Genomic DNA, 25,113 nt, shown 5'->3' on the forward strand with positions numbered 1-25,113 from the left:
TTAAATTTTTTTTTTAAATTTTTTTTTTTTATTTATTTATGATAGTCACAGAGAGAGAGAGAGAGGCAGAGACACAGGCGGAGGGAGAAGCAGGCTCCATGCACCGGGAGCCTGATGTGGGATTTGATCCCGGGTCTCCAGGATCGCGCCCTGGGCCAAAGGCAGGCGCCAAACCGCTGCGCCACCCAGGGATCCCTTTTTTTTTTTTTTTTTTTTTTTTTTAATTTTTTTAAATTTTTATTTATTTATGATAGTCACAGAGAGAGAGAGAGAGGCCCCTGAGCCATTTTTAAACAACTGTGCTATTTTAAACTCATTTAAACTGCCCCATATGCTTTAATGAAAGGAAAATAGTTTTGTTTGTTAAAAAGAAAAAGAAATACAGTTTTCTTAAAATGTTTTGTTTTGTATTAAATTGATACATATTTCACTTTAAAAACCCAAACTGCACAGAAAACTACAAAAATAAATAAAAACTACAGTCCTACAGTCTTAACACTTTGGTTATCATCCTTTAAACATCTCTATAAGAAATAGACACATGTATACAATTTTACATAAATAGATTGATACTGTTCCAGAAACTGTTTTTTAAAGATTTATTTATTTAATTTAAAGAGAGAGGGGGGCACCTGGGTGGCTCAGTTGGTTAACTGTCTACTTTCAGATCAGGTCATGATCCCAGGGTCCTGGGATCAAGTGTTGCATGGGGTTCCTTGCTCAGTGGACAGTCAGCCTCTCCCTGCCTCCCTGCCCCCCCCCCCCCCGCTCGTGCTCTCTCAAATAAATAAAATCTTAAAAAAAGAGAGAGCATAGGTGGGAGGGGCAGAGAGAGATGGGGAGACAGAACATTAAACTGACTCCACACTGAGCATGGAACCCACCAGGACTTGACCCAGGACCCTGAGATCACTACTTGAGCTGAAACCAACAGTTTGGTGCTTAAGCGACTGTGCCACCCAGGTGCCCCTCCAGAAACCATTTTTTAAAAATTTAGTGTAAAATTATATTTTTCAGGGTTTCTTTTTTTTTTTTTTTTTTTAAGATTTTATTTATTCATTCAAGAGAGACACAGAAAGAGAGAGGCGGAGATATAGGCAGAGGGAGAAGCAGGCCCCAAGGCCCCAGGAACCCGATGTGGGACTCGACCCTGGGACTCCAGGATCACACCCTGGGCCGAAGGCAAAGGCGCTCAACCGCTGAGCCACCCAGGCATCCCTTTTCAGGGTTTCTAAAGAAAGATGTACATGTATCTCCAAAGTTAATGGCTCTACAGTACTTCATTCCACACAAGTACCAAAATTTACTCTGCACTTTAGCTTCCTCAGCTGTAAAACAGAATAAAAAAGTAATATTGTAATCCATGAAAAGCACTGACAACAGTGTCTGGCATATAATAAACATTCAATAAATGTAAGCTACTATTACTATTATACATTATATTTTCCATTTTTTTATGATTAAAAGGCAACACTGTGATGACCATCTTGTACCTTGATTTTTTTTTTTTCATTCCCAGGGAAAGGTGTATTTTCCATAAATTCTTAAAGAAACAGCCCATATCTGACCCTTACTATAGTTTTTTTTGTAAAAAGATCATAATATAAAGTGTCTGAAGTGAGTCATAGTACCACAAAGGCCAGTCTTTATTATTCATTGATCAGTCAATGACAGATTTATATTATACCACCCGTTATATGTAAGCAGTATTTTCATGAGGCTTAGAAGTAATATTTTAGGTCTTTTGTAAATGAGTTTATATTGCTTTGACTTTGCATTTCTAGCTGAACAGAAAGCTTACTGTGTGTTATAAAAATGATTTGATCTTTTAAGATACTTCCAGTCCTAAATGACGTTACTACCCTATCAGGGCCAAAAAGCTTACAAGTTCAGTGCCCAGTATTGTCAGACTAACACCCCAGATGCCCTGCCCAAGCTAATCTTACTCTGATATTACTGTGTGTGATTTGCCTTTCTAATGTGCATCATTCTTTGAGCGTGATTTTTTGGGTCTGTTTTTAAAAGGCAAGAAAATACCAGTCTGAGGCATATCTGTGACGTTTGGAAACAAAAGCATCCATTGGTGAAAGACTCTAAAAGGACAGAGAAGAGACTAAGAGCCTGTTCTTCTTGGCTGACCCACTGAATCTGGCATTGTCGCTGATGGAGGCACAAATAAATCCCAACTCCAAGCCTCTTTGATAGAGGGTGTGCCTCCCCACAAAATTCCCCAGCTCAAGGTCTAATACTGGAGATGGCACTTTCCTTACCCAAAGAGGTTGCTAAATTCATGGTCACTCATCCTCTAAAAACCATAGAATGTCTTAGAATGCATCCTTACCGTGTGAAGTTGGCTGAGAATGGAGTTTTACCAGTAATGATTTAAAGGCCAACCAAGTGAAACAAGGTGAAAAGCTAGAAGTTTTTCGCAGAATTTAAAAAAGAAAAAAAAAAAAAAAAGATGAATGAGGCAAGTTGTGGATGCATCTTTGTCTCCTTCACTCTTCCCAGGGAGGCCAGAATCTACTAGAATTTTTTTCTATGTCCTTAAAATTTCAGTTCCTTATTCATGGTGCATGATGAAGAAAATAATGGAAGACAACACCTCACTACCAGGTAGCTAAGTCACATAGTGAGAAGCACAAATTAACCAAAATGGTGCTGTGAAAGGATTTCAAATAGAACTTTCTTCTCTGATTTTTATCTCTTCCCCCTTCCTAATGTAAACTGTTAATCAGCATTATAGGAGGAGGTATTTTGTTTCCAAAAAGCGGAAATGTATTTATGGAGAAGGTGTCATTTGACAACTGGACTTGTCATTCAAGAAGACAGTTGAAACTCGTAATAATAAAAACAGAGGGCAGCCCGGGTGGCTCAGCGGGTTAGCGCCGCCTTGGCCCAGGGCGTGATCCCGGAGTCCTGGGGTCCAGTCCCTGCATGGAGCCTGCTTCTCCCTCTGCCTGAGTCTCTACCTCTCTGTTTCTCATGAATAAATAAATAAAATCTTAAAAAAAAAGAAAAGAAAAGAAAAGAAAAACAGAGCCCAAACACATCTTCCCAAGTTGAGGACTATTATAGTAGAATCTCGGTCTGGGAATTTTTTCAAGGGTTTTTTTGTGGGTAAAAGTGCCTGCTCCCTCCTAATCCTTATCCCTCTCCATCAACCCAGCTAAACTTAAGAGTATCCCTCTCCCCCCTTCTAAGATTAATTCGTAGCTCATGAGCAACACGAAGTCCGTATTATTTGGCGTGAGCTTTCCATGCATTTCTTTGCGATGTTCAATGAGAGAAGACCAGGAATAAGTGGTCCCCCCCCCCCCAAGTAGCCCTCAGATGGGCGGGGGCATGGGCAGGGGAACTAGGAGGGTGACCAGAAAGCCACCTCCGTAGGCCAATAGGACCAAAGGCGGCCAGACCTTTCCCCACCAAGGATCACGCTCTGTCCTGTCCAGCCCGACCCAACTGCAAAGGGACAAGCAAAGGCTGTTAGAGGACAGTGTAGGGCAGCCCGGGTGGCTCAGCCGTTCAGCGCCTGCCTTCGGCCCAGGGCGTGACCTGGGGTCCCGGGATCGAGTCCCGTGTTGGGCTCCGTGCATGGGGCCTGCTCCAGCCTCTGCCTGTGTCTCTGCCTCTGTGTCTCTCATGAATAAATAAATACAATCTTTTAAAAAAAAAAAAAGAAAGAAAAGGATAGTGTAAAGGAAGTCACGCGGCCTAACTTTAATTGAATTGCGCTCCTGTCTTTCTTTTAATAGCATAAAGGATTAGCGGCCCCAGCAGCGGACGCGAGCTCCTCCGCTTCCCGACCCTTGGCGGCGGCGGCACCGGCGCCCCGCGAGCCCCGCGAGCCCCGCGAGCCCCATGCTCGAGCCCCGCGAGCCCCGCGAGCCTGCTGCCACCGCCCGGGCCTCCTTCCTGCAAGATGGCTCCTCCGCGGTGACCTCTGCGAGGCGTCAGCTCCGGGTGCCACCTGCGTGCGCAGGGCCGGGCGAGGTGCCGCAGCGCCCACCTCCGGGACACTCCGCCGGATTGGGCTGGACGCGCGGTCCCAGACGTGATGTCATTTTGACGCCCGGGACCCCGGGCTCGCGTCGTCCCGGCGCCCCCACGCCCGCCCCCTCGGCTCTCCCTTCCCGCGCGCGCAGCGGCGTGGACGACCGAGCGCCCGGGCTGCCTGCGGCCTCGGGCAGCGCCGCGGGCGGGGTCCTGCGGGCGGAGGGGGGCGGCCGCGGGCTGGGAGCCCCGGAGGCCGCCGCGGCCCGCAGCTCCCGGCCGAGCACGGCGGCCGCCTCCCCGCGCGCGGCGCGCGCCCGCCCGGCCTTCCGAGGCGCGGGGGCGGAGCAGGCGGGCAGGGCCGCCGCCGCGGCGGAGCGAGGCTGAGCCGCCGCCCCCCGGCCCGGGAGGAGGGGCTGCCTCGGGGGCGCCGGCGCGACCCGGATCGGCCGGGCGGAGGCGGAGGCGGGCGCGGGCGGCGGCCCGTCGCCTCCCGTCGCCTCGCGTCGCCTCGCGCCGCCTCGCGTCGCCCCCCGTCGCCTCGCGCCGCCTCGCGTCGCCCCCCGTCGCCCCCGTCGCCCCCGTCCTCCGCAGCGGCGCCGTCCCTCGGCGCGCCCCACCCGGAGCCCGGCGAGCGCGTGGGGGCGGGGAGGCGAGCGCGGCGCTGGCGGGCGGCCCGGCGGCCCGCGGCCCCCCAGCCATGTCGGCCGACGAGATGGTGCAGATCCGCCTGGAGGACCGCTGCTACCCGGTGAGCAAGAGGAAGCTCATCGAGCAGAGCGACTACTTCCGCGCCCTCTACCGCTCCGGCATGCGCGAGGCCCTGAGCCAGGAGGCCGGCGGCCCCGAGGTGCAGCAGCTGCGCGGCCTCAGCGCCCCGGGCCTGCGCCTGGTGCTCGACTTCATCAACGCCGGCGGGGCCCGCGAGGGCTGGCTCCTGGCCCCGCGGGCGGACGAGGGCGGCGGGGTGGCGGAGGAGGAGGACATGGACGAGGCGAGCCTGCTGGCCGAGCTGGTGGAGGCGGCCTCCTTCCTCCAGGTCACGTCGCTGCTGCAGCTGCTGCTGTCGCAGGTGCGGCTCACCAACTGCCTGGAGCTGTACCGCCTGGCGCAGGTGTACGGGCTGCCCGACCTGCAGGAGGCCTGCCTGCGCTTCATGGTCGTCCACTTCCACGAGGTGCTGTGCAAGCCCCAGTTCCACCTCCTGGGGGCTCCTCCTCAAGGCCCCGGGGACGGCAGCCTGAAGCAGAGGCTCAGAGAGGCCCGGATGGCTGGGACTCCTGTCCTCGTGGCCCTGGGGGACTTCTTGGGGGGGCCCCTGGCCCCTCACCCCTACCAAGGGGAGCCCCCGTCCATGCTCAGGTATGAGGAGATGACTGAGCGTTGGTTCCCGCTGGCCAACAACCTTCCTCCCGACCTGGTGAACGTCAGGGGTTACGGGTCCGCCATCCTGGACAACTACCTCTTCATAGTGGGCGGGTACAGGATCACGAGCCAGGAGATCTCGGCTGCGCACTCCTACAACCCCAGCACCAACGAGTGGCTCCAGGTGGCCTCCATGAACCAGAAGAGGTGAGTACCCTGCAGGGCCCCTCCCTTCCCGGCCCCATTCATTCACCAGCCCATTCCCCTCCTGATCGCTGGGCAGGCAGGGGAGGTGGCGCCGAGGTGTGGGGATGACATCCTCAGGACTGTTGGTGGCCTTGACTCTGGCAGCTGCGAACTTGCGAGGAAGACGTGACCCCCCCCCAACCCCCCCACCCCCCAGTGAGGTCACCTGGCTGAGTAGTTTCCTTGCAGGCATTGCGCGTACAGGCAAACTGCCTTTTTTGCCTCTTACCCCGTGGAGAGAAAGATGTCTGTGGTTTCCTCGAAGCATACTTTAAAAAACTTTTAAAAGTCTGTTTTCATTTTTTCCCTTTTTATTTTTTTTATTTTTTTATTTTTTAGGCTCTCGTCCTGATTACAGTGACACACTTGGCAGTGACCTGTAACGCTGTCTTGGGAAGACTTTGTTGTTGTTGTTACTGACTTTGAAGCTTTCCACACTGGGGCCCCAATCTGTGACCAGGACATGACCATTAGAGTCGTACATAGGATTGTCTTTCTGATTCTTTATTTTCTCTTTGGCATCTCCTTTCCTTCGCAGACAGGTTCGTCTCATTGACCCGAAATTTGAGCCTGGCAGTGGTGACCTACAGAACATTTCAGTCCACCCAGCCTTCTCCCTTCCCATCTTCAGATCCCTCCCAACAGGCCCTTGGGGGACTGGAAGACAGGAAAAGGAGGTGCGGAAGGGAGGGAGAGAAGGGAATGGAGCTAGGAAAGGAACCGGGGGATAAAAAGAGCAGACCAGATACAGGGAGACGTGGTAGGCAGGAAAGATGGTAGACGTCAAGATGGCCCGGAGCCATTCACATACAAGTGGGGGGAAGAATCAGTGTGACCCACGGAGGGACAGGAATACCCTTTCTTCTGGTCTACCTGTATCCATCTCAGTCCCCACACGAGCCTCACCCTGAAGTGTGGAGCAAGTAGCTGGGGGACTCTCCACCAGGCAAAGAAAGCCGTAACAGGAATGGGAAGACCATTGACTTGACTTAAGGGTACCCTAAGCCGGTGGCTTTATTTCTACTACACATGAAATTCATTATGGAAAATGTTCTTTTTTTTTTTCTGATGATAAAAATAATAATGATTCTAGAAAACTGGAAAAATGGAAAAGAATCAAGAAACAGAGTATCTCACTCCTACTCCCTCCTTCACAGAGGCAATAGCATCTACAGGTTGGCATGTTTTCTTCCAACCCCTTTTTAGTGTATTATTTATACCACTGAGATGATACTGTATTTAAAATTTGGTATTAGATGTGTTATTTTAAAACAAATTCTAAGAGCTTTAATTGAAGCAAGAAAGGAATATTCAGTGGTTATGGATGGTACTTGGATTAGGGGTGGAAGGCCCAGGACCTGTCACCTCCACACACATATCTCCCAACTACTTCAACTGGTGTTCAATAGCTCCCCGCCCCCAACTCCAGCTCAAACTCTAACACACTTCACAGAATTCTTTTTTTTCTTTCCTTTTTTTTTTTTAAGAGAAGGGGGAGGGGCAGAGGGAGAGAGAAAATCCTAAGCAGGCTCCATAGCCAGCTCAGAGCCTAATGCAGGGCTCAATCTCACAACCCTGAGATCAAGAGTAGGACACTTAACCAACTGAGCCACCCAAGTGCCCCCTTTTCATTCTTTACAAATCCTTGGTAGTCCTTTTCTCTTTTTTCTTTCTTTTTTTTTTTATTATTTATTTATTTATGATAGTCACACAGAGAGAGAGAGAAAGGCAGAGATACAGGCAGAGGGAGAAGCAGGCTCCATGCACCGGGAGCCTGACGTGGGATTCGATCCCGGGTCTCCAGGATCGCACCCTGGGCCAAAGGCAGGCGCCAAACTGCTGCGCCACCCAGGGATCCCCTTTTCTCTTTTTTCTTTTTCTTCATAGGACTATCCTTTCTGTCCTCTGGGGTGGGGGGGGAAGTATTTGAGTAATGCACGAATACATGCTTAGAAAAATTGCCAATGATGTGAAAAAGCCACAGAAATAAAAAATATGAGTATCTATGGACATATATTTATATATTATACATTTATAAATCTATGTTATAAATGTATATTTATATAAACCAAATCATGTTGATAATTGTTAACAGGGAAAAATGTACATATGCATGTACACGTAGGGGTGTGTATGCATCTTATAGATCTTTTTACCTTAAAGCTGATTAGGCTGTGCTGATTATTATGACCATTGATATTTCCACTTTGAGAGTTTTTTTTCTTTATCAACAAATGGAGAGCTATCTCACTCTCATTAATGGCTTTATAGTATTCCTATGGCTCTACCATAATGTAATCAGCCCTTCCTTTATTCAGGAACATTAAAGTTGCTTCTATTTGCCATTATAAACAATGCTATAGTGGACATCTTGTCCTATGTGTGTCAGTCTTAGCAGGCATATATCAGTCCTGTATGGTCAACCCTTGGAATCCCTGGAAAGGTGGGCCAAAGTACATGTACGTTTTAAATTTTGGTAGCTCCTGCCAAATTGCTCATCAGAAAAATTTTCAGATTTCCTCTCCTGTCAACAGTGTTTGAGCTTGCCAGTTCCTATACTTTTGCCAAGACAAGATATTATCATCATTTTTTTATTTTTACCAATCCAGTGCGCAAACACTGGTGTGTTTCTGCTTAAAATAGAAATTTTTCCCTTCATAAGATTATTGGCCTTTTGTATATATTTAGTAAATGGCCTTTGCCAATTAAAAAGAAAATTGATTAATCTTTTTCACATTCATTTTAGAAGTTCTGTTTACATATGTAGAATCAATCGCTTGTCTCTCAGGTAATGTTGCACATGTTTTTCCCCTGCCTTTATTTTATCGTAAGGCCTCAAAAATGAAGTCCCTAAAGTGCCCAGGCAGGTGAAGTCAAGGAGTAGAAGGGTGGGTTGGAGTTACCTTGAACCAGACAGCTACCCCCACCACCACAAGAGGGCTCCACCTCGCAGCCACCACTTGTTGCCACCTAGAAGTGAGGAATGGTGTTGCCAGCCAACCAAGATATCAGATTTTTAAATACTGGCAGCTTGCTTCATTGAAAAAAAACAACGTCAACAATAACAAACACCTTGCAGACCAAACAGATTACAGGATAATATTGCAAGCCTCCAGTATTGGACCTCAGGTTTATAGTGTATTATATGAAGAAATTTAAAATTTTTTATAGTCAAATGTGTCATGTACCTCCTATTAGCTTTTAATTTTGTATAGGAAAGGCTTCTACAAGCTAAGAATATACAAATATTCATCTAGATAAAAGTAATTTACATTACTTTTATATTTTTGCCTTTTTACATTTGTATTTGAATTGTATGGAGTTTATTTTTATATAAGGTATAAAGTAAGGTTATGACATGTTTTTTAAATGTCCCAGTGGCCTCAATCCTCCCTGTGATTTGCACGACAGTTATCAGATACTAATTTTCCTGTTTCTATATTGACAGATTGGCCATTCCTTTATCAATTACATACTTTTAAATTATTGTAGCTTGGTAAACTATTTTATTGTTCATGGAGCCGAGATCTGTTTGCTCTGTTTTATTTTGATTCTCTTATCTATTCTTTGTACATTGTCTCCTTCAGGTAAACTTTAGAAAGTTTGTCAAGGCCTTTTGGAATCTTGATTGGGATTACATTATATTTATCAGTAGCTGGGGGAGGATTCATAGTTTCATAATACTTTGCAGCTGGAAAAATGGTTTGTTTTTCCATGTATTTACTTAGGTCTTCAGTCCTTCCGGGAAGGCTTCTTTTATTATCTTTGTATAGTCTGTATATTTTTTTTATTACAGGTATTCTCAGGTATTTTCTAGTTATTGTTTTTTTCTTTTTTAAAAACATTTATTTATTTATTTTTAAGCAGGATGTAGGGCTTGAAATCATGACCCTGAGGTCAAGAGTCACATGCTCCACTGATTGAGCCAGCCAAGCACCCTGAGTTATTGGTTTTTTTTTTTTTTTCTGCACAGTATCTTTTCCCACCAAATTTTAAAATTGTATTCCATATTGGAATTTGTAACCTTCTTTATCTCTCTCCTACTGTGACTCAGATCTGACATCAACTCAACTGGGAATCCTTTCTTAAACTCTCAGTTGGGCTAAATATTCAAATTCTGTGCTTCTCTGGCATGCTCTCCACCTTCAGTTGAAATTTTCTGCTTCTGTTTGTTTCTCTCCCTTCTGATGAGGGCCAATTCAGTCCTTATGTATATGCTTACTGCTAACATGGTGTCCAACAAATAACAGATGCTTAAAATACATGGTTATTTTGAATTATGGACATTATTATAATAAAAGTGAATGTTATTTTATTTTTTAAAATGTGACATTACTGTATTTTTATCTTGTAACAGTCATTTTAGTTATTTAGAATAGCTGAAAAGTGTTAATGTTTAATTGAACATTTACTCTGTACTAGGTACTGTTTTTACTGCTTTGGGTGTATTATCTCACTCTTCACATACACTGTATCAGGCAAGTTCCCATTTTACAGAGTCAGAAACTGAGGCATACAAAGTTAAGTAAATTGCTAAGTTGTGTGTAATAAGTAGAGTAACCAAAATGTAAATATCCATTGACTAGATATAAACATTTAGAATATTTACAATTTGGCTTATAGACTGGCAGTGACCATCCTCATGAAGACTTTTAAATTTTCTTCTTAGAAATTATTTTCTTCCAAGAAGTGGAGCACATACAATTTGTGGTCCTGTGCTGCTTTTTAAAATTTCGTTACATGTATTTCAGCTTCACCACAGCCTTTCTGTCCAGCATCTTTCTAGTCACTATTGGGTGAACAACAAAGATGACATGGTTCCTATTCTCAAGGAGTTCATGATTGAGTTTAGATGGATGAGACAAGTAAAAATGAAACCTAGAATGGGATTATTCCTGGGTAATGTGTCTAACAGAGTTTCTGGAAACATCAGAGGAAAGTTAGAAGCATAAGCAGATTTTGGCCTCCGGTCACACATGCTGCCTTGATTCACTGCCTTTGTGAAGTACCTGTGCTGTTTTACTTTGACAAAGGGGTCATATGCAGAGCAGCCCACTTTCCCCAGGGACTGAATAGGATGGTGATCTCAGAAACTTAAATAATAAAGGACAGGCAGGAACCCTAGGATTGAGAGATTCTGTAGTAGTGCTCTATGACCAGTAGTGCCTGGAGAAAATGGTGCTGTGTGACCAGTAGTGCCCTGCCTCTCTGAAAGGAAGGAAGGAAAGAAGGAGGGAAGGAAGGAAGAGAAGGAAAGAAAGAGATGTTAATGGTGTGCCCACACACTTCCTTGAAAATGGCAATGTTAAGTACATAGCACTCTTTGAGAGGATGCTTGGAAGTCCAGGTATGCAATCCTTCCCAGTGATCTGAATGTAGATTTGATCTCAGGAATTGTCAGGACATAACTCTTCACATAAGCTTCTGTGCCCACAAAATTACTTGCCTTCCTTTCGCACTATAATTGGTGATAACTGGCAGGAACTGGCCACTGTCGCAACAGTCGGTTCATTAATTTCTCTATTTCGGACGTCTCTAGTCTGTTAGATTGCCCTGCACTTTTGGTCTGAAATTGTTCTGTGTGTGAATACAGCAAGGCCGGGAGAGAGTGAAACAAGTCTCCTGGCAGAGATGGAATTACAGTTGTCAGCCTTAGCTGTCCCCTTTTCCTCTGAGTGAAAGTTTAGTGTTTTAGGGCATGTCTAGAGTCATGGAACCCTCGAGAGATTTTGTCCTCTCTGGTTAACATTGCAGTGGAGTCTGAGAATACTGTGAAGGAAAGAAAACTATGTATCTACTACCCCCCCCGCCCCCCCCCCCTCCCCAGCCCACTGTGATTTTGGCCAATAGTTGCTTTGTGTGCTCTGGTTTCTCAGACATGGTGGTAGGTAGCAACCTTGACTATTTCTGTTCCTAACTTTTGCGCTCTCCCCTTCCTGGTCCCCAGGGGAGGTTAATTCGTGTGGAAGTAGCAGAAGGGGAATGAAGGGACACAAACACCCAAGTGCTCCACAGACTGTATAATCCTCTTCTGAGTAGTTGAGAAGATCTTGCCATTTCTCTCTGATGTTTACTCTACCGGTAACAAACTATTCTACGGATGGTTTGTATTTCTTGAGCTCTTACTCTGGGCCGCATGTCGTAGACACTGTTTTAGATGTCACTTCCTATTTCATGCTCACAGCCTCTCTTTGAGGTAAGTACTCTTCTTGGTTCCATCTCCCCAGAGGGGAAGCTGAGGCTCAGTGAGTTCAGTTACCTTGCACAGCAGTTATGGGACCAGCACTTGAAGCCACTCAGGCCTCTGTGTCACCTGCCACCCTGCAGTTGTATACAGCTACTGTTCATCTGTGTACCAGTGTTCAGCATGTTTCATGTCACTTAGTTTTTAAGGATTTAATGAGCGCTTTATTACCTTGAAATGGAGTAGTAATTAAATCAGCATCTATTTTTTTTACTTTTATTTCTATTTACTGTAAGCCAGTCAGTTATGTAGCTACAACACATCATTATTTGATTTAAAAATTCTTCTTTTTATCCCCTGAGGGTAGTATGTCAGGGATCAATATTAAGAAAACACTAGGGATGATAGTTGTTTTTTTTTAAAAAAAAAAATCAATTAGCTTAGATTCATACTTTCACCATTCAAGAGGTGAAGAGTGAAAGAGTTATTTTCAGAAAGTAGGAAATGAGGGGCTACGTGGCAAGTATTTATGAATAAGAGAGAACTTTGCACATAATTCTAGAGTACATTACAGCTAGTGACAGTTGCAGTTAACAAATGAGAAACAGACCCACTCAGAGTTAAGAAACTTAGGCTTATGGGATGCCTGGGTGGCTCAGCAATTAAGCATCTGCCTTCAGCTCAAGGCCTGATCCTGGAGTTCCGGGATCGAGTCCCACATCGCGCTCCCTACATGGAGCCCGCTTCTCCCTCTGCCTATATCTCTGCCTCTCTCTCTCTGTGTCTCTCATGAATAAATAAATAAAGTCTTTTTGAAAAAAAAGAAAGAAAAGAAACGAAACGAAACTTAGGCTTATGACATGCAGAAAAACATTCCCTCTCGTGACCCCTCTCTGCAAGTGTTCCCCTTTATAGCTCTTACTATGTGTGACATTATGCTTTTCCCCACTTCACAGATGGGGATACTGAGGCTCAGATGAATGGAGATTCAGTGACTTGTCCAAGGTCACATAGCTGTTGAGTAATGGAGCTGAGATTTCCCTGTTTAAACCTGGGCTCCTAATCCTTAGCAGTATGCCTCTTCATTAAGTGGTGTGTTTCGGGGTGGCAGTTTCATCTCAATTTCAGTATTGAAAAGTTTCTTCTCTCCAAGTGAAGTTGAGCATGCTGGGGTCTGGAGAGATGGAATTGTTTACTTTTAAATGCCTATTCATTCAGCCCTTACATGTTTACTTAGAACAAATGATTATGCTGGATGAATATTAAAAACTGTTTTGATCTTACAAAATTTACTATCTGTGTACTTTTGGGGAGCAAAAACAAATTGCGGGCTGGTAAAATTTAGTGCTTATTTACAAGCTTTATTTCCTTTGGTTCCCCAAATTTGCACACATAGAGAGGGCATCATGGTCAGGTTTTAAGGACCGTTGGCAGCAGGAAAAGTAAGCAACATAAACCAGACCCCCCAGTAACTGCCACCCCAGCAAAGTCTGTTGGCATGAAATATGAATGCCTGGCTCTGTTTAATGGACAATATGAAGTTCTTATTGAAAGGTACTCTGTTCATTCTCTGATTTGGAAAACAAAACAAAACTAAAACTCATTTAAATGTACACATTACAGGCACCTTTGAAAACATCTTACTGTTTTAGTAGGTGGCTATTACCAACATGTTCTATGTCATTATGCATCAGTGTTGATTAAGCACCTGTTAGGAGATCATAAATGGACTACTCATTCCCTGTTTCTTCTTCGTCTACCCTCTTACATGTGTTTTTCCTATGTGGCCTCTACACCCATTATTTCTTAAGATATTGTTACTTTTGAAAACGCTGTGTTGGCGCTAGATGTGGCCTCCAAGTTGACCTGGTCTACTTTCTTTATTTCAAACACTAGAAAACGGAGAAATTATAATGATAGCATCTTATCTCAGTGTAGTACTTGCTGATAAACTGTTTGCTGTAATTGTCTTGACCATTCTGTGATGGGTATTAGCCCCATACCAGAGATGGCGAAGTGGGATGTTTGAGCCAGGGTAAGGTATCTGGTAATCAGCAGAGGTGGGGTCTGAGCCAGGGTCTCCTGATTTGTGCTTCAGGTCTTTCTGTTGCATTATGCTCTCTGCTCACACTCCTATAAACTTGAGACTGCTGCATGTATCAGGGAGACTGGCCTAAATGTTTATCTCGTCTGGCCTTCAAGGAGTCCATTAATCCCTGTATGCTGTGTTGAAACAAATTAATTTTTTCTTTTCAATTAAAAAATCGTAAGACTTTTTTTTTTTTATCTAGCCTCTGAATCCTGAGAACTGTTTAATTGTATTACTGAGTATGGGGCTTAAAACCAATAGATTCTCTTTTTAAAATAATTTTCTATTATGGTAGGTGAGCATTTGTGAATTTAAGTATTTGTTAATATGTGTAAATACTCGAAGAGTGTTGGATCAGAATATGTTTAATTAGTTCAGTGCTTATGTAGCCCTACATTATTTGTTGTGAAACAATATATAAGAGGCCCTCAGACTGGAAGTGGAGTGAGTGATCTGCCTAGGTGCCCTTGTGGTAAGTGGCTCTCTGAACCACCCTTTAGCAACCACCCTTAGCATATGCCTGTCTGTGTAGGAGGTGCTAGTGTGTACCTAACATAAAGCCTACCCACTAGGTAGGAAGAATGGGAAACATTCTGAGTAGAGAGACAGGGGAGTGAGGTGGTTATGCATTTCTCCCTTGGCACTTGCTCCCACAAAATATCTTTGGTTCTTGGCATAAGGCTAAGCAAGACTACTCTTGGTTATATTGAATTGCTTATCTTCAGTTGGTAACATTTGGAAAATGTATCATTCTTGTGAATTCTGGGGTTGGAGTGATATTTGAGATGTCATTTGGTCATTCCTCTGTCCCCAGGCAGAATGGACATCCAGCTCTTGGAGAGCTAATATTCTTTAGATATCCAACACATTCCTTACTCTGCTTTAGCAGTTTATGCCATTGCCTTCTTAATGGTCAAAAAACTGACTCTCTGGACCTTTGTGTCTCTCTTTCAGGTCTAACTTCAAGCTTGTGGCCGTTAATTCAAAACTCTATGCCATTGGTGGGCAGGCCGTTTCTAATGTTGAGTGTTACAATCCTGAGCAGGATGCCTGGAATTTTGTGGCACCCTTACCAAATCCTCTGGCTGAGTTCTCTGCGTGTGAGTGTAAGGGAAAAATTTATGTCATTGGAGGATATACTACCAGAGGTAAGTATGTGGTCCTCTTCTATGAGCTTCGGCAGCCTGGAGAAGGGCAGGAGGGTGCCAAAAGAAACACTTTGGTGTACATATTGTAATTTAATACATTATATACTGGACATTTACATATATGGAAGAAGAGAGTTGTATATTACAGGGTGGTTTGGATGGATGGGAGGGGACCTTTGATGCCTTTGTGTGATCATGAAAATTGAATGGGGTAGAGGATGCTATGAAGAGAATATATGTTTTCTTTCTGTTCTGGCCAGCTGTCTTGTGACTTGACTGGGCAACTCCCAACCTTCTCCCAAACACATTTAACACTATGTAATTTAGGGCTAGAACATCCTGCAGATCTTTGTTTTCACTTTCTTCCTTCTTGAATGCAAATATATCAGACATAGTTTACAGAAACTCAGTGCTAGGCTATTGTTCACATATCATAAGAGGATTATAAAAGACATGAATACAAGACCATTCTTTCCTGACCTCCTCCCAGAGGTGGGAGGTGGTTGTACTGTTTATTAAACTGTACTTTTTTGGGGTGGCTATTTGGTAGTTCATAATTTGGGAATAAGTTTCTCCAGTAGGTTTTATAGTGATGTTCTTGGTAGGAAGCATCTCATATGATAGTGATTAAAAAAACAAAAAAGCTTGACTGTGTTAAGAGAGGCAGTGGTGGGCCACCAGGAAGAGGTGTGCCTTTCCCTTTATCTCCCTCCAATTGTGTCCAAGTTACCTCTTGGCCAAGGAAATTTATTTCTTCATTTGGTTTATCTGATTGTAAAATGCCCAGAACTTACAGAAAAGGTATAACTAGACTCATGGAACTTTTAGCCCCATTGTAGTAGTAGAGTTACCATTGTATCTAACATAGTGAAATAACCTGTCTCTCCTTTATGCTATAATATGGGAAGACAGAGCTCTCCAGCCCTGCTGATAGGTAAGGAGAGAGGTTACTGATATATCACTTTGTAAAGGACAAAAATCCACATGCTAATATAGGTGCCAAAAATTCTTTTTACTGTAGCCAAATGTGTCTTGTTTGGGGGATTTATATTAGAGGAAGAAGCTCTGTCAATAAATGTTTTAAGAGCATCTGATTTACTGTGTGTGTGTGTGTGTGTGTGTGTGTGCACGGACGTGTGCAAAAGATTCTGAGTAACACTTCTTAAAGTATCTCTAAACAGTTGCTCTGGAAGGGAGGATGGTGAGGGGTGTTTTAGTTTCCTATGGCTGACTTAACAAACAACCACGACTTGGTGGCCTAAGACAATTTCTAGAAGCCAGAAATCTGAAGTCAAGGTGTGGGAAGTCACATCCCTTTTGAAGGTGCTAGGGGAGAGTCCTTCTCTGCCTCTTCCATCTTTGGTGATTCCAGGTGTTCTTTGGCTGGTGGCTGCATCCCTCCAGGCTCTACCTCCATCTTCACACACCTTCTCCTCTGAGCATATCTACGTCTTTTCCTCTTCCGTCTTTTATAAAGACACACTCCTCATTGGATTTTATAGCCCCCCTGGGTTATCTAGGATGATCTCATCCTGAGATCCTAAACTTCATTGACAACTACAAAGTCCCTTTTTCCAAGTAAGGTCACATTCAAAGGTTTTGGGATTAAGGAGTAAACATATCTTTTTGGGGGCCTGTTGAGCTCACTACAGGTGCTGTGTTTATGCATTTAAGGAGGGGCAGTGACCATGGGAAGCAGTGAGCTTTTTTTTTTTTTTAATGCCCTCAGATTTTCATCACTGTGGAGCTATTCTCAATGTCCCTCCCTAGTGACTTTCTACTGAAGACAAGATAATTGCTAGCTTTTTTTGGTTATAGATAATTGGGTGAAAAAATAAATAAAGAGACAGAGAGAGACCTAGGAGTCATTTCTTTTACCTTCAATATTGGTGTTCAGGTACAGCGGTCAACTTCATACGCTTAACGAAATCATAGCCCCCAGAGAATTCCTGTGAGTGCATATGTACCTCTGTGTGTGTCTGTGTGCCTTTTTCTCCTAGGAAAGTAAATACAGTTATTTACTTTTGAACATTTCTAAGAATTCTGATTCCTCCCTAGATTTTGTCACACAGAAAGCACCCTTTGGGCTGACATAATGCACACATACCCCATGGCTTCTCTTGTGATCAGGAGCTGGGAAACACTGACAGGCAGTACTGTAGCCCAAAGAGTACCCTGCTGGTAGATTTCCTAGTTCTTCCATGGCCTGGCTGAGCAAATGTTCTTTAGATCTGACCTGGAAAACCCTTGCTTGTGTGTTTTCTAGTTTCTCAAGCCACTACTAATATACCTTCTTCACTTGGGCCACCCACGGTGATTCCTGTCTTGGGTTCCCCAAGCCAAATACCTGTGATGGGATGGTTGGGTGATGTGGATGGATGGATGTTTGTGTAAAGGTTGAAAATGGGTTTTCTGAGATGAGAGGGCAGGACAGTTCCTTGTACTCTGAAATTCCCCTCCTCTTCTGTTTGGGATCTTCTCAGCACTTCCTAATAGTTACCTGTATTTAGAATAAGAAATCAGAATTGTTTTGTTTTATGAACAAATGCAGGGCTCAAAGTTGGGTTCTTAGCCTGCTAACTTCTTAAGTTAGGTAGACTTTTTAAAATTTAGTAAGTAATTCACGATTTTTATGATAGCCATTTGATTATATTAATTCTGTAGCAGGCACTGAGGAAATGAAAAATTCAATAGAAAGAAATAGTAACCACTCCAGGGAAGAAGGGTGATTTGTTAAAGTTCAGAATCACCTCCAAATGTAAAAGCGAAAAGATTATTCCACCAACTCAAACCACCTCATCATGGTCTGAGCCCTTGTTGGGTAAGGAGAGAAAACATTTACAGAAGACCTGGGAAGACCTTCAGACCAGGGACTGAGAAATCCATGGAAGCCTCACTAGAATAAGTCCTTTATTCATGTGGAGGGAAAGCTAGGTTACTAAGGAGCACTTTTTGATAGATTGGTACCAAACTCCCTTGGACTGTCTCCAGAATGAGTTTTATCACAGTAGCTACAATAAAAAGAAAGGTAGGGAGGTATTAATGTGGGTGGAAAAAAAAGGACAGTTTCCTAAAGCTGTAGCAGTTCTGAAAATTCTACAGGCATGGGGACATGTGATAAACGAAAGGTTCAGTCTCCTTCTAGTTCTTTTTTTTTTTTAAAGATTTATTTATTTATTTATTTATTTATTCATTCATTCATTCATTCATTCATTCATGAGAGACAGAAGAAGAAGCAGGCTCCCTGCAGGGAGCCCGATGTGGGACTCAATCCCAGGACCCTGGGATCACTGAGCTGAGCCCAAGGCTGATGCTCAACCACTGAGCCCCCCAAGTGTTCCTCCTTCTGGTTCTTTCTGTGCTCTCTTACCAGGCACTCGATTGGTGCCAGCAACAGTGGTGGAGCTCTTTCATCATTGCTAACTGGGAGTGGGTCCTCCTGTGTCTCACCCCCAGGGGGAAGTGTTGTACGCCTTAGTTACATATCTGTTCCCAAGCTGAGATGTCTCTTACACTGATGAATTTTGTTGTTTAAACAAAAACAACAAACAGTTCATTCTTTCTGATAACTCAGAGCATTTTTTATTCTGCTGAGACTAAAATATTCCATTTATTCTTTCCTCAAGGAGAAGGAGATAAAAAAGAACAAATAATAAAGGAAAAATGAAAAGAGATACTTTAAATTTCACAAGCATTTTTTTCAAAAAGAGAGTAAACAATATTTTTTCCTTAAAGCAGCTATGAATGCAAGATGATTTTGGAGTAGCCTTTGATCTGCTTTCTGATTTTACCCACATAAGAACTAGTCATCTCTTGTGAAGTGGGCACAGGAAGAGGGAAGGGCCTTTGTTAGTATGTCTCTCCTGTTACAACCGAGAAATAGAATTGCCAAGTGATTCTATGGCTTGAAGGGCATAGGTGAAAGTTTCTTGGGTTTCTCCTGACTTGCAATTGTGTGATTTCCTTTAGCCCCTGAAGATCTTGCTTGGCTCACTTGTCTTATTTAGTATAGTTGGCTATCAAAAGTAGATCCTCTTCGGGCTCAGCCTATCGTCTGTATTAAGAAGTCAGTAATTCTGTAGCTGTTGAAGAGAGTTCCAGGCGCTGATTCTTTTTACATGGATTTTGGTGGTTCTAAACTGTGTAGGGGTACCAGGGAGGAGGAGGGTATGCTCCAATCACAGCTGGCATGTCCTGGCCCTCTGGATTCTGAGAGCCTCCCAGGGAGGGGACACACCTGATTGGATTACGGGAATGAATCTAAACAGATCACCTCCTAGCCATTTCGAGAACTGTTGTTCCAACCTCTGCTTCTCTGAAATAGTTTTGTCTCTCTGTTACCAAATTATTCAGGTGGGGGTCGATGTTTACTACAGCTTAGGCAGACGGTGGTGGTACTTATGTCCGTGTCATCATTTGGCCTCTTTCTTCATTTCAGACCGCAACATGAACATTTTGCAGTACTGCCCCTCTGCCGACATCTGGACGCTCTTTGAAACCTGCGATGTCCACATTCGCAAGCAGCAGATGGTATCTGTTGAGGAGACCATCTACATCGTGGGGGGATGTCTGCATGAACTGGGGCCCAACCGGAGGAGCAGCCAGAGCGAGGACATGCTCACCGTGCAGTCCTACAACACTGTCACAAGGCAGTGGCTCTACCTCAAGGAGAACACATCCAAATCGGGTCTTAACTTGACTTGCGCACTTCACAATGATGGCATCTACATCATGAGCAGAGACGTTACCCTGTCAACCAGCTTGGAACATCGAGTTTTCCTCAAATACAACATCTTTTCAGATAGTTGGGAAGCATTTAGGCGTTTCCCAGCCTTTGGACACAACTTGCTGGTTTCCTCTCTTTATCTGCCCAATAAAGCAGAAACATGACTGAACTGACTGAGGATTTAAAAGAAACCTGGTTCAAGACAGAAAAAGGAAAAAAAAAATGTGTCCCATTTCAAGGGAGACCAATTTCTAAAGGGAAAACATGGGTTAAAGTAGGTCACATGTACAATAGCTGTAAATAAGCTTACTTGAACTAATTACTTGAAAACATGTGGAGAAAAGAGACCAACTTTATTATTTTTTTAATTATTGATTTTTAAATGATGGGAGCAAATCCATGATAATATTTTCATCCAAATATGATACCCTTGGGCCAGTGACTGAAACTGATCATCAAAAAGAAGATTCATTGTGTCTGCTTTAGTAATGGGCCAAAGTCAATAACTGACGTGAATGGTAAAGATCATTTTAAAATCCATTTTATTTAGGTCACTTGAAATATCATTAATACCTTCAGTGAGAGATTTTTGTTGTTGTTCTTCACATACTTGACAAATATTTATATTAACATTGTCATTTGCCCCTTTTCTCCCCACATATCCTTCCAGTGGTTTAAAAATTGGGTTCTGTATTTAGATATTTTATTTACACTATCTTTTAGGAAGCTTACAATGATGGAGCCCTGTAGTTCTTACAGCATCCAGTCCTCCCTCCCTTGCTTAAAACCTTCTCAGCTATTTTTCCAAACTTTTTTGCAATTATGTGTACTGAATAGATAGGCAGATGTAACCTCTTATTTTATTTAGGTAGCAGGTTGCAAATTTATGTGGTTAGACAAGTTGCATGGCTAGGCATTCTGTATTGTTTAAAAGAGAGGATATATTGTTTAAAAGGATGGAGATATATATACATATATATATTTTTGAAATTGAGTCTTAAATTTAAATGGGAAAGGAAGGAAAGGCCAAATAAGGAAAAAAATGCCTTTAAGAGTTACTTTTAATGAATGTATTTGACTTAGTTCTCTTTTTTTGGGTAAGAAAGATAACTGTCATCTTTAGATCAGACATCTCTCTAATTTAATCTTAACCTTTTAATTCATGCTTTGCTCTTATGAGGTAAGGTGAGGATAGCTGTGGAACATTTGTGCTGGAGAGACAAGGGGCTCTTTTAGAGATGGTACGGCTTCTGGTGGCTTCTCTGGATTTAGGTAGGTTCCCTTCTTGCCTTGGTTGTTGAATGGAACCAAGCTCTAGCAGTTGTTTTCAGTAAGTCACCTAATACGAATGAAAGCTGCTGCCAGTCATAGGTCCTTCCCTTTGAAAATGTATACTTAGAGAAATCTTATTCTTTCTGAACTTCTCTGATCTTTTGTGATGGAATCAGTGAAGCCGTGAGCTGGAGTCCATCTTCTGTTCTAACGTTCCAGTTACAGCATGTCTCACTTTAAGAAAGTCCCGCAGAAAAAAAAACAATCATGGCAAATCCATGCATTCTGCACTTACCCGCTGCTTCCGGCGTGTATTCGCCATGCAGATGTGGTGCAGAGGGGTTGATCACTTCAGAGCTCTTCAGGTCATCAGAAGAGTCACTGCAGGGTTTCTTTAACAACTATGGCCTGCTAGTGGAGTTAAAATCAGGATCTGGTTATAAAAATCCTATTTGCACAACTTTTCAGGACTATTAAGTAAAATGAGGCAAGCCTTTGTTGTGGACTTGGAGACAGCTCTTTGATCTTGTTACCAAATAATCATACCAGTACTCTACTTACACTACTTAAGGGTTTCTAAGCCATATCCATTTATTCTCAAATACTTAGCCTTTTTTTTTTAAAACTCGGAACTGAAATCATCTTGGGGATGGTACTCTAATAATAGATTTATATTAATTTATATTCATTATGTAATTGAATTTCCAGTGACCTATAATTTCATTGCATATATTTAAAAATCTAATTTATTTTAGATAGTGTTGACTTTTGTTGCTACAAATTTTAACTTTTTTAAAGCTTAACCTTGTATATCGAGAAGATTCTAGCCAGTTGAATTAGTTCTGGACAATTTGACTTTAGCTTGTAAATAACCACATCATATAAAATGTAATATTGCTGCCAACCAGTTCTCTTCCTGATTACATTCTTTGGATGTGTTTTCCTAATGCCAACAATTAGATTCTTGGACCAAGTGAAGGAATACTCTGATCCACAAAGTTCTTTTTATAAACCAGGTTTGATGTGTGTGTATATATGCATATTATCTGTGTGTGTGTGTGTGTGTGTGTGCACGCACGTGTTGTGGCATATTATAGCTCTAAGATACACAGACTTTTAACAAAGTTTTGTTACTCTGGACTGCCAGTGGTACTTGGGCAAGGCACAATGTGCAGTAGGAACAGATCTGTGGATTTGGGTCACCCTTCTTCCTGCCGTGCACATGAGCTACATTGGCATTTTGAAGATAATTTTAATTTAGCTCTGTTCTCGTATTGGTGCCAGTGTTGTATTGAAGACTCTACCTATGATGAGGGAATGTTGCATTGAAAATCCCCTGTCATCCCCCAGGACTTTGCCTTTTTAAAAAAAATTTTTATTTTTATTCCGGTATAGTTAACATACAGTGTTATATTAGTTTCAGGTATACAATGTAGTGCTCTTTGATGATATCCCTCCATTTTCTTCCTTCCTCCAAATGCTTCATCCTTCTTTTCTGAAATACTTCTGAGGGGTACTAACCTCCCACTGCAGAGAGGGGAGTTAGTGGAGGACCCCTGATAGTGGGAGCCATCCTGCCAGAAGCAACCTATTTTACTAAGAATAGTCTGAGTGGCAGAGTGAATCCTGAGTGTGGATTGGTAGAGGGAGGTCGGTTCTTCCTGTCATTTTTCCTGGCTTTCTTCTTAAGACCCTTGGTTTCAGAGGCCTCTCCCCTTAGCATCCTTCAAAGTTTTTCTGATGAAAATATATGAGTTATTTCAACAGTGTTGGTTAAGTCAAACAATGAAGTACTGAGAAGGTTATGGATTCTACTAAGAAACAAATAGATTAAGATTAAGCATGAATACCAAAGAGAATTGAACTCGGCCATGTTTTTTTGAACCAAAATCCCAAGTAATTCCAAATGCCTTAGACATCAATTAAAGTTGTATTGAGATGGACAAGCTCTTTCTCTCCAAAGGGTATTAGAAGTAAATGCTTATTTTCTTTCAATAAAGACTTACTTAATGAGCATTGTGGATGCCATGTTTTCAGATTTCCAGGTAAAGTCATGACCCTACCTGTTTGGCCACACAGGTAAATCGAGTGGAAAGGCCTTGGCCTTCTTGATCAACCAACATCTAATGAGCAGTGGCTTAATGCAGAGCACTCGTGAGGCAGCATAGTGACAGAAAGGGAAGATGGGTGAGTTGTTGGATGCCTTTTTCCTAGACCAGGGATGGGGAATATATAACATCTGTGCCACCACTCTCTGATGGTGGCATTATGAATGAGTAGCACTCCTTTCCTCTGTGCCAGGAATTGGTCTCAATCCATGTCATCAGTGCTTCCAGGCATCCATTGCCCATCCCTCAGAGTGAGATGAAGTTCATTTGTCATCCCTGCCTTAGAGGAATGAATGAATTAGGTGAGTAGATTACATCCAAAATGGCTTTGAAAACACTGAGCTGATTCAGCTCTGTTCCCTGGTTCCCAGAAATACTTACTGAAAGTCTATTGTGTGGAGGACAATATTAAGACTAGGGATATAGTCATAAATGAGCCATGTTCCCTGACCTGGGAGAGCTTACAGCCTTGTGAAAATGTTTACTGTAATCTTTGTAACCAGTGTCCTCAAAGATGCCTGCTTTTGTCAGGCATCCTGGGGCTCTCTGGCCTGGCTTCCTCTTCAGTCCTGGTCCAATCTGTTCACTGCTTCATGATCTACTAACAATTATAACGAACCAGTTTTTCTCTAAATTTGAACATCACAACCTATGTTTCTGTTTTAATGGTATGCTTTTTTTTCCCACTATTTTTCATAGTCTTCTCTGTACTTCATTTTTCAAAAGAAAAATTATATGTGATCTGCTGTAAAGGTAATTACTAGGAACCACAGCATATGTGGCTAAGGGCTCAGCAGCTTGATCCCATGAGAAGCAGGAGCAAAATCAGGAAAATGAGTATCGGGAGAGAGGCGAGGTGTACACGTGTCTGTACCTATGCCTGCAAAACACTTCTATAAAAAGTATTACTAGATGGTTATTAAGACACTTGTCCTGACTTAAAGTCAGTTAACTTCACCTGTGTGATAGCTATCAGAGTGGTTTTCTGTCCGTATGTTTCATTTACATAAGAATATTTCTTATTTTTCATTTTCTCATGTTAATTTAGGAACACGGTATAAAATACACACCAGTTGACATATACTAACTTCTGCACTTGACATAACCATTTTTATTCATTCCTACAGGAGACATTAAATGTAAAAGATGGTCAATTTTGAGGAGCAAAAGGGTGCTGAGATGACTTTGGTAGGATTGGCTGGTGCTTTCTCAAATGGATGTCAGAGTTTATTACTAGTAAAGAAAAAGAAAATGTAATTTGCATTATTGTGTCATTTTTCTAAGAAAAATCTTAATGGGGTTCTTTAGATGTCTCTACAATGTTTTCCTATCTAGTGGTCATTTTAGGAAAATTGATAATCTGTAGAATGAACAATTACATTTTGTTATTACTGACACTTTGTTAAAAAGGTTGTATTGTGTCTTCAAGTTGTGGCTTAAAATGTAAACATTATGATACTATTCATTCAAATACAATGATGCCTATGATGCACTCAAATAGCATTTGTTCTGTGTTTATAACTAGAACTATAGAAGAAAATCTCTTCAAATAAAATAGTTCTAAATCTTAACAATCCAAATTGTTGTCCATTAGGTACTGTGTACCAGCTGTGGGGTCAGGGCTGTGCCAGAGCTGAGAGGAAACAGGGCCCTCAGGTGTAGGACGCCTGACTTGCAGGGAAGGCTAGACTAACGCTTAGGAACTGGCTAGAGAGGCGGTAGTCCTGCTGGAAGATGGACCACATGGGGTAGCGGAGGTTGTGAGAGCCTTTTGTGTTTGGAGAAGAGGGATCTGGAAGGAGGATCTCTGAATCCTTAGAATTCAACAGCAATTACAGCCCACCACAATCTGTTTCCACCCCGTCTTCTAATATTTCTCACTGTTTTTAAGCACCCCTCACTCCTGGAAAACTGAAACACAGCTCCTTGCCTTTTTTTTTTTTTTTTAAGATTTATTTATTTATTTGAGAGAGAGAGAAAGC

At 42.8% G+C, this 25,113-nt stretch overlaps 1 protein-coding gene across 2 annotated transcripts; it reads left to right on the top strand.

Moving 5' to 3' along the window:
* The first annotated feature begins 4,563 nt into the window (after positions 1-4,563).
* Positions 4,564-24,705, top strand: KLHL42 (kelch like family member 42). Of its 2 annotated transcripts, XR_005984875.1 has the most exons (4): positions 4,564-5,565; positions 14,832-15,025; positions 19,464-23,210; positions 23,325-24,705. XR_005984875.1 is itself a non-coding variant. In XM_041736286.1 (3 exons), exons 1-3 carry the CDS (start codon positions 4,694-4,696, stop codon positions 19,913-19,915), a joined length of 1,518 nt encoding a protein of 505 aa, XP_041592220.1. In that variant the 5' UTR covers positions 4,564-4,693; the 3' UTR covers positions 19,916-24,705. The 2 variants fall into 2 exon arrangements, 1 of the variants encoding a protein (XP_041592220.1); XM_041736286.1 differs by having other exon boundaries at positions 19,464-24,705.
* Positions 24,706-25,113: the final 408 nt, after the last annotated feature.

Source organism: Vulpes lagopus, chromosome 21, assembly GCF_018345385.1.
Source record: "Vulpes lagopus strain Blue_001 chromosome 21, ASM1834538v1, whole genome shotgun sequence".
Lineage (NCBI taxonomy): Eukaryota > Metazoa > Chordata > Mammalia > Carnivora > Canidae > Vulpes > Vulpes lagopus.

Bases quoted from the DNA above. Each gene is read 5' to 3' on its own strand.
- KLHL42 (XM_041736286.1), top strand. From the start codon at position 4,694: ATGTCGGCCGACGAGATGGTGCAGATCCGCCTGGAGGACCGCTGCTAC. The intron at 5,566-14,831 runs GTGAGTACCCTG...TCTCTCTTTCAG, and splicing joins GCCTCCATGAACCAGAAGAG to GTCTAACTTCAAGCTTGTGG. The intron at 15,026-19,463 runs GTAAGTATGTGG...TCTTCATTTCAG, and splicing joins TGGAGGATATACTACCAGAG to ACCGCAACATGAACATTTTG.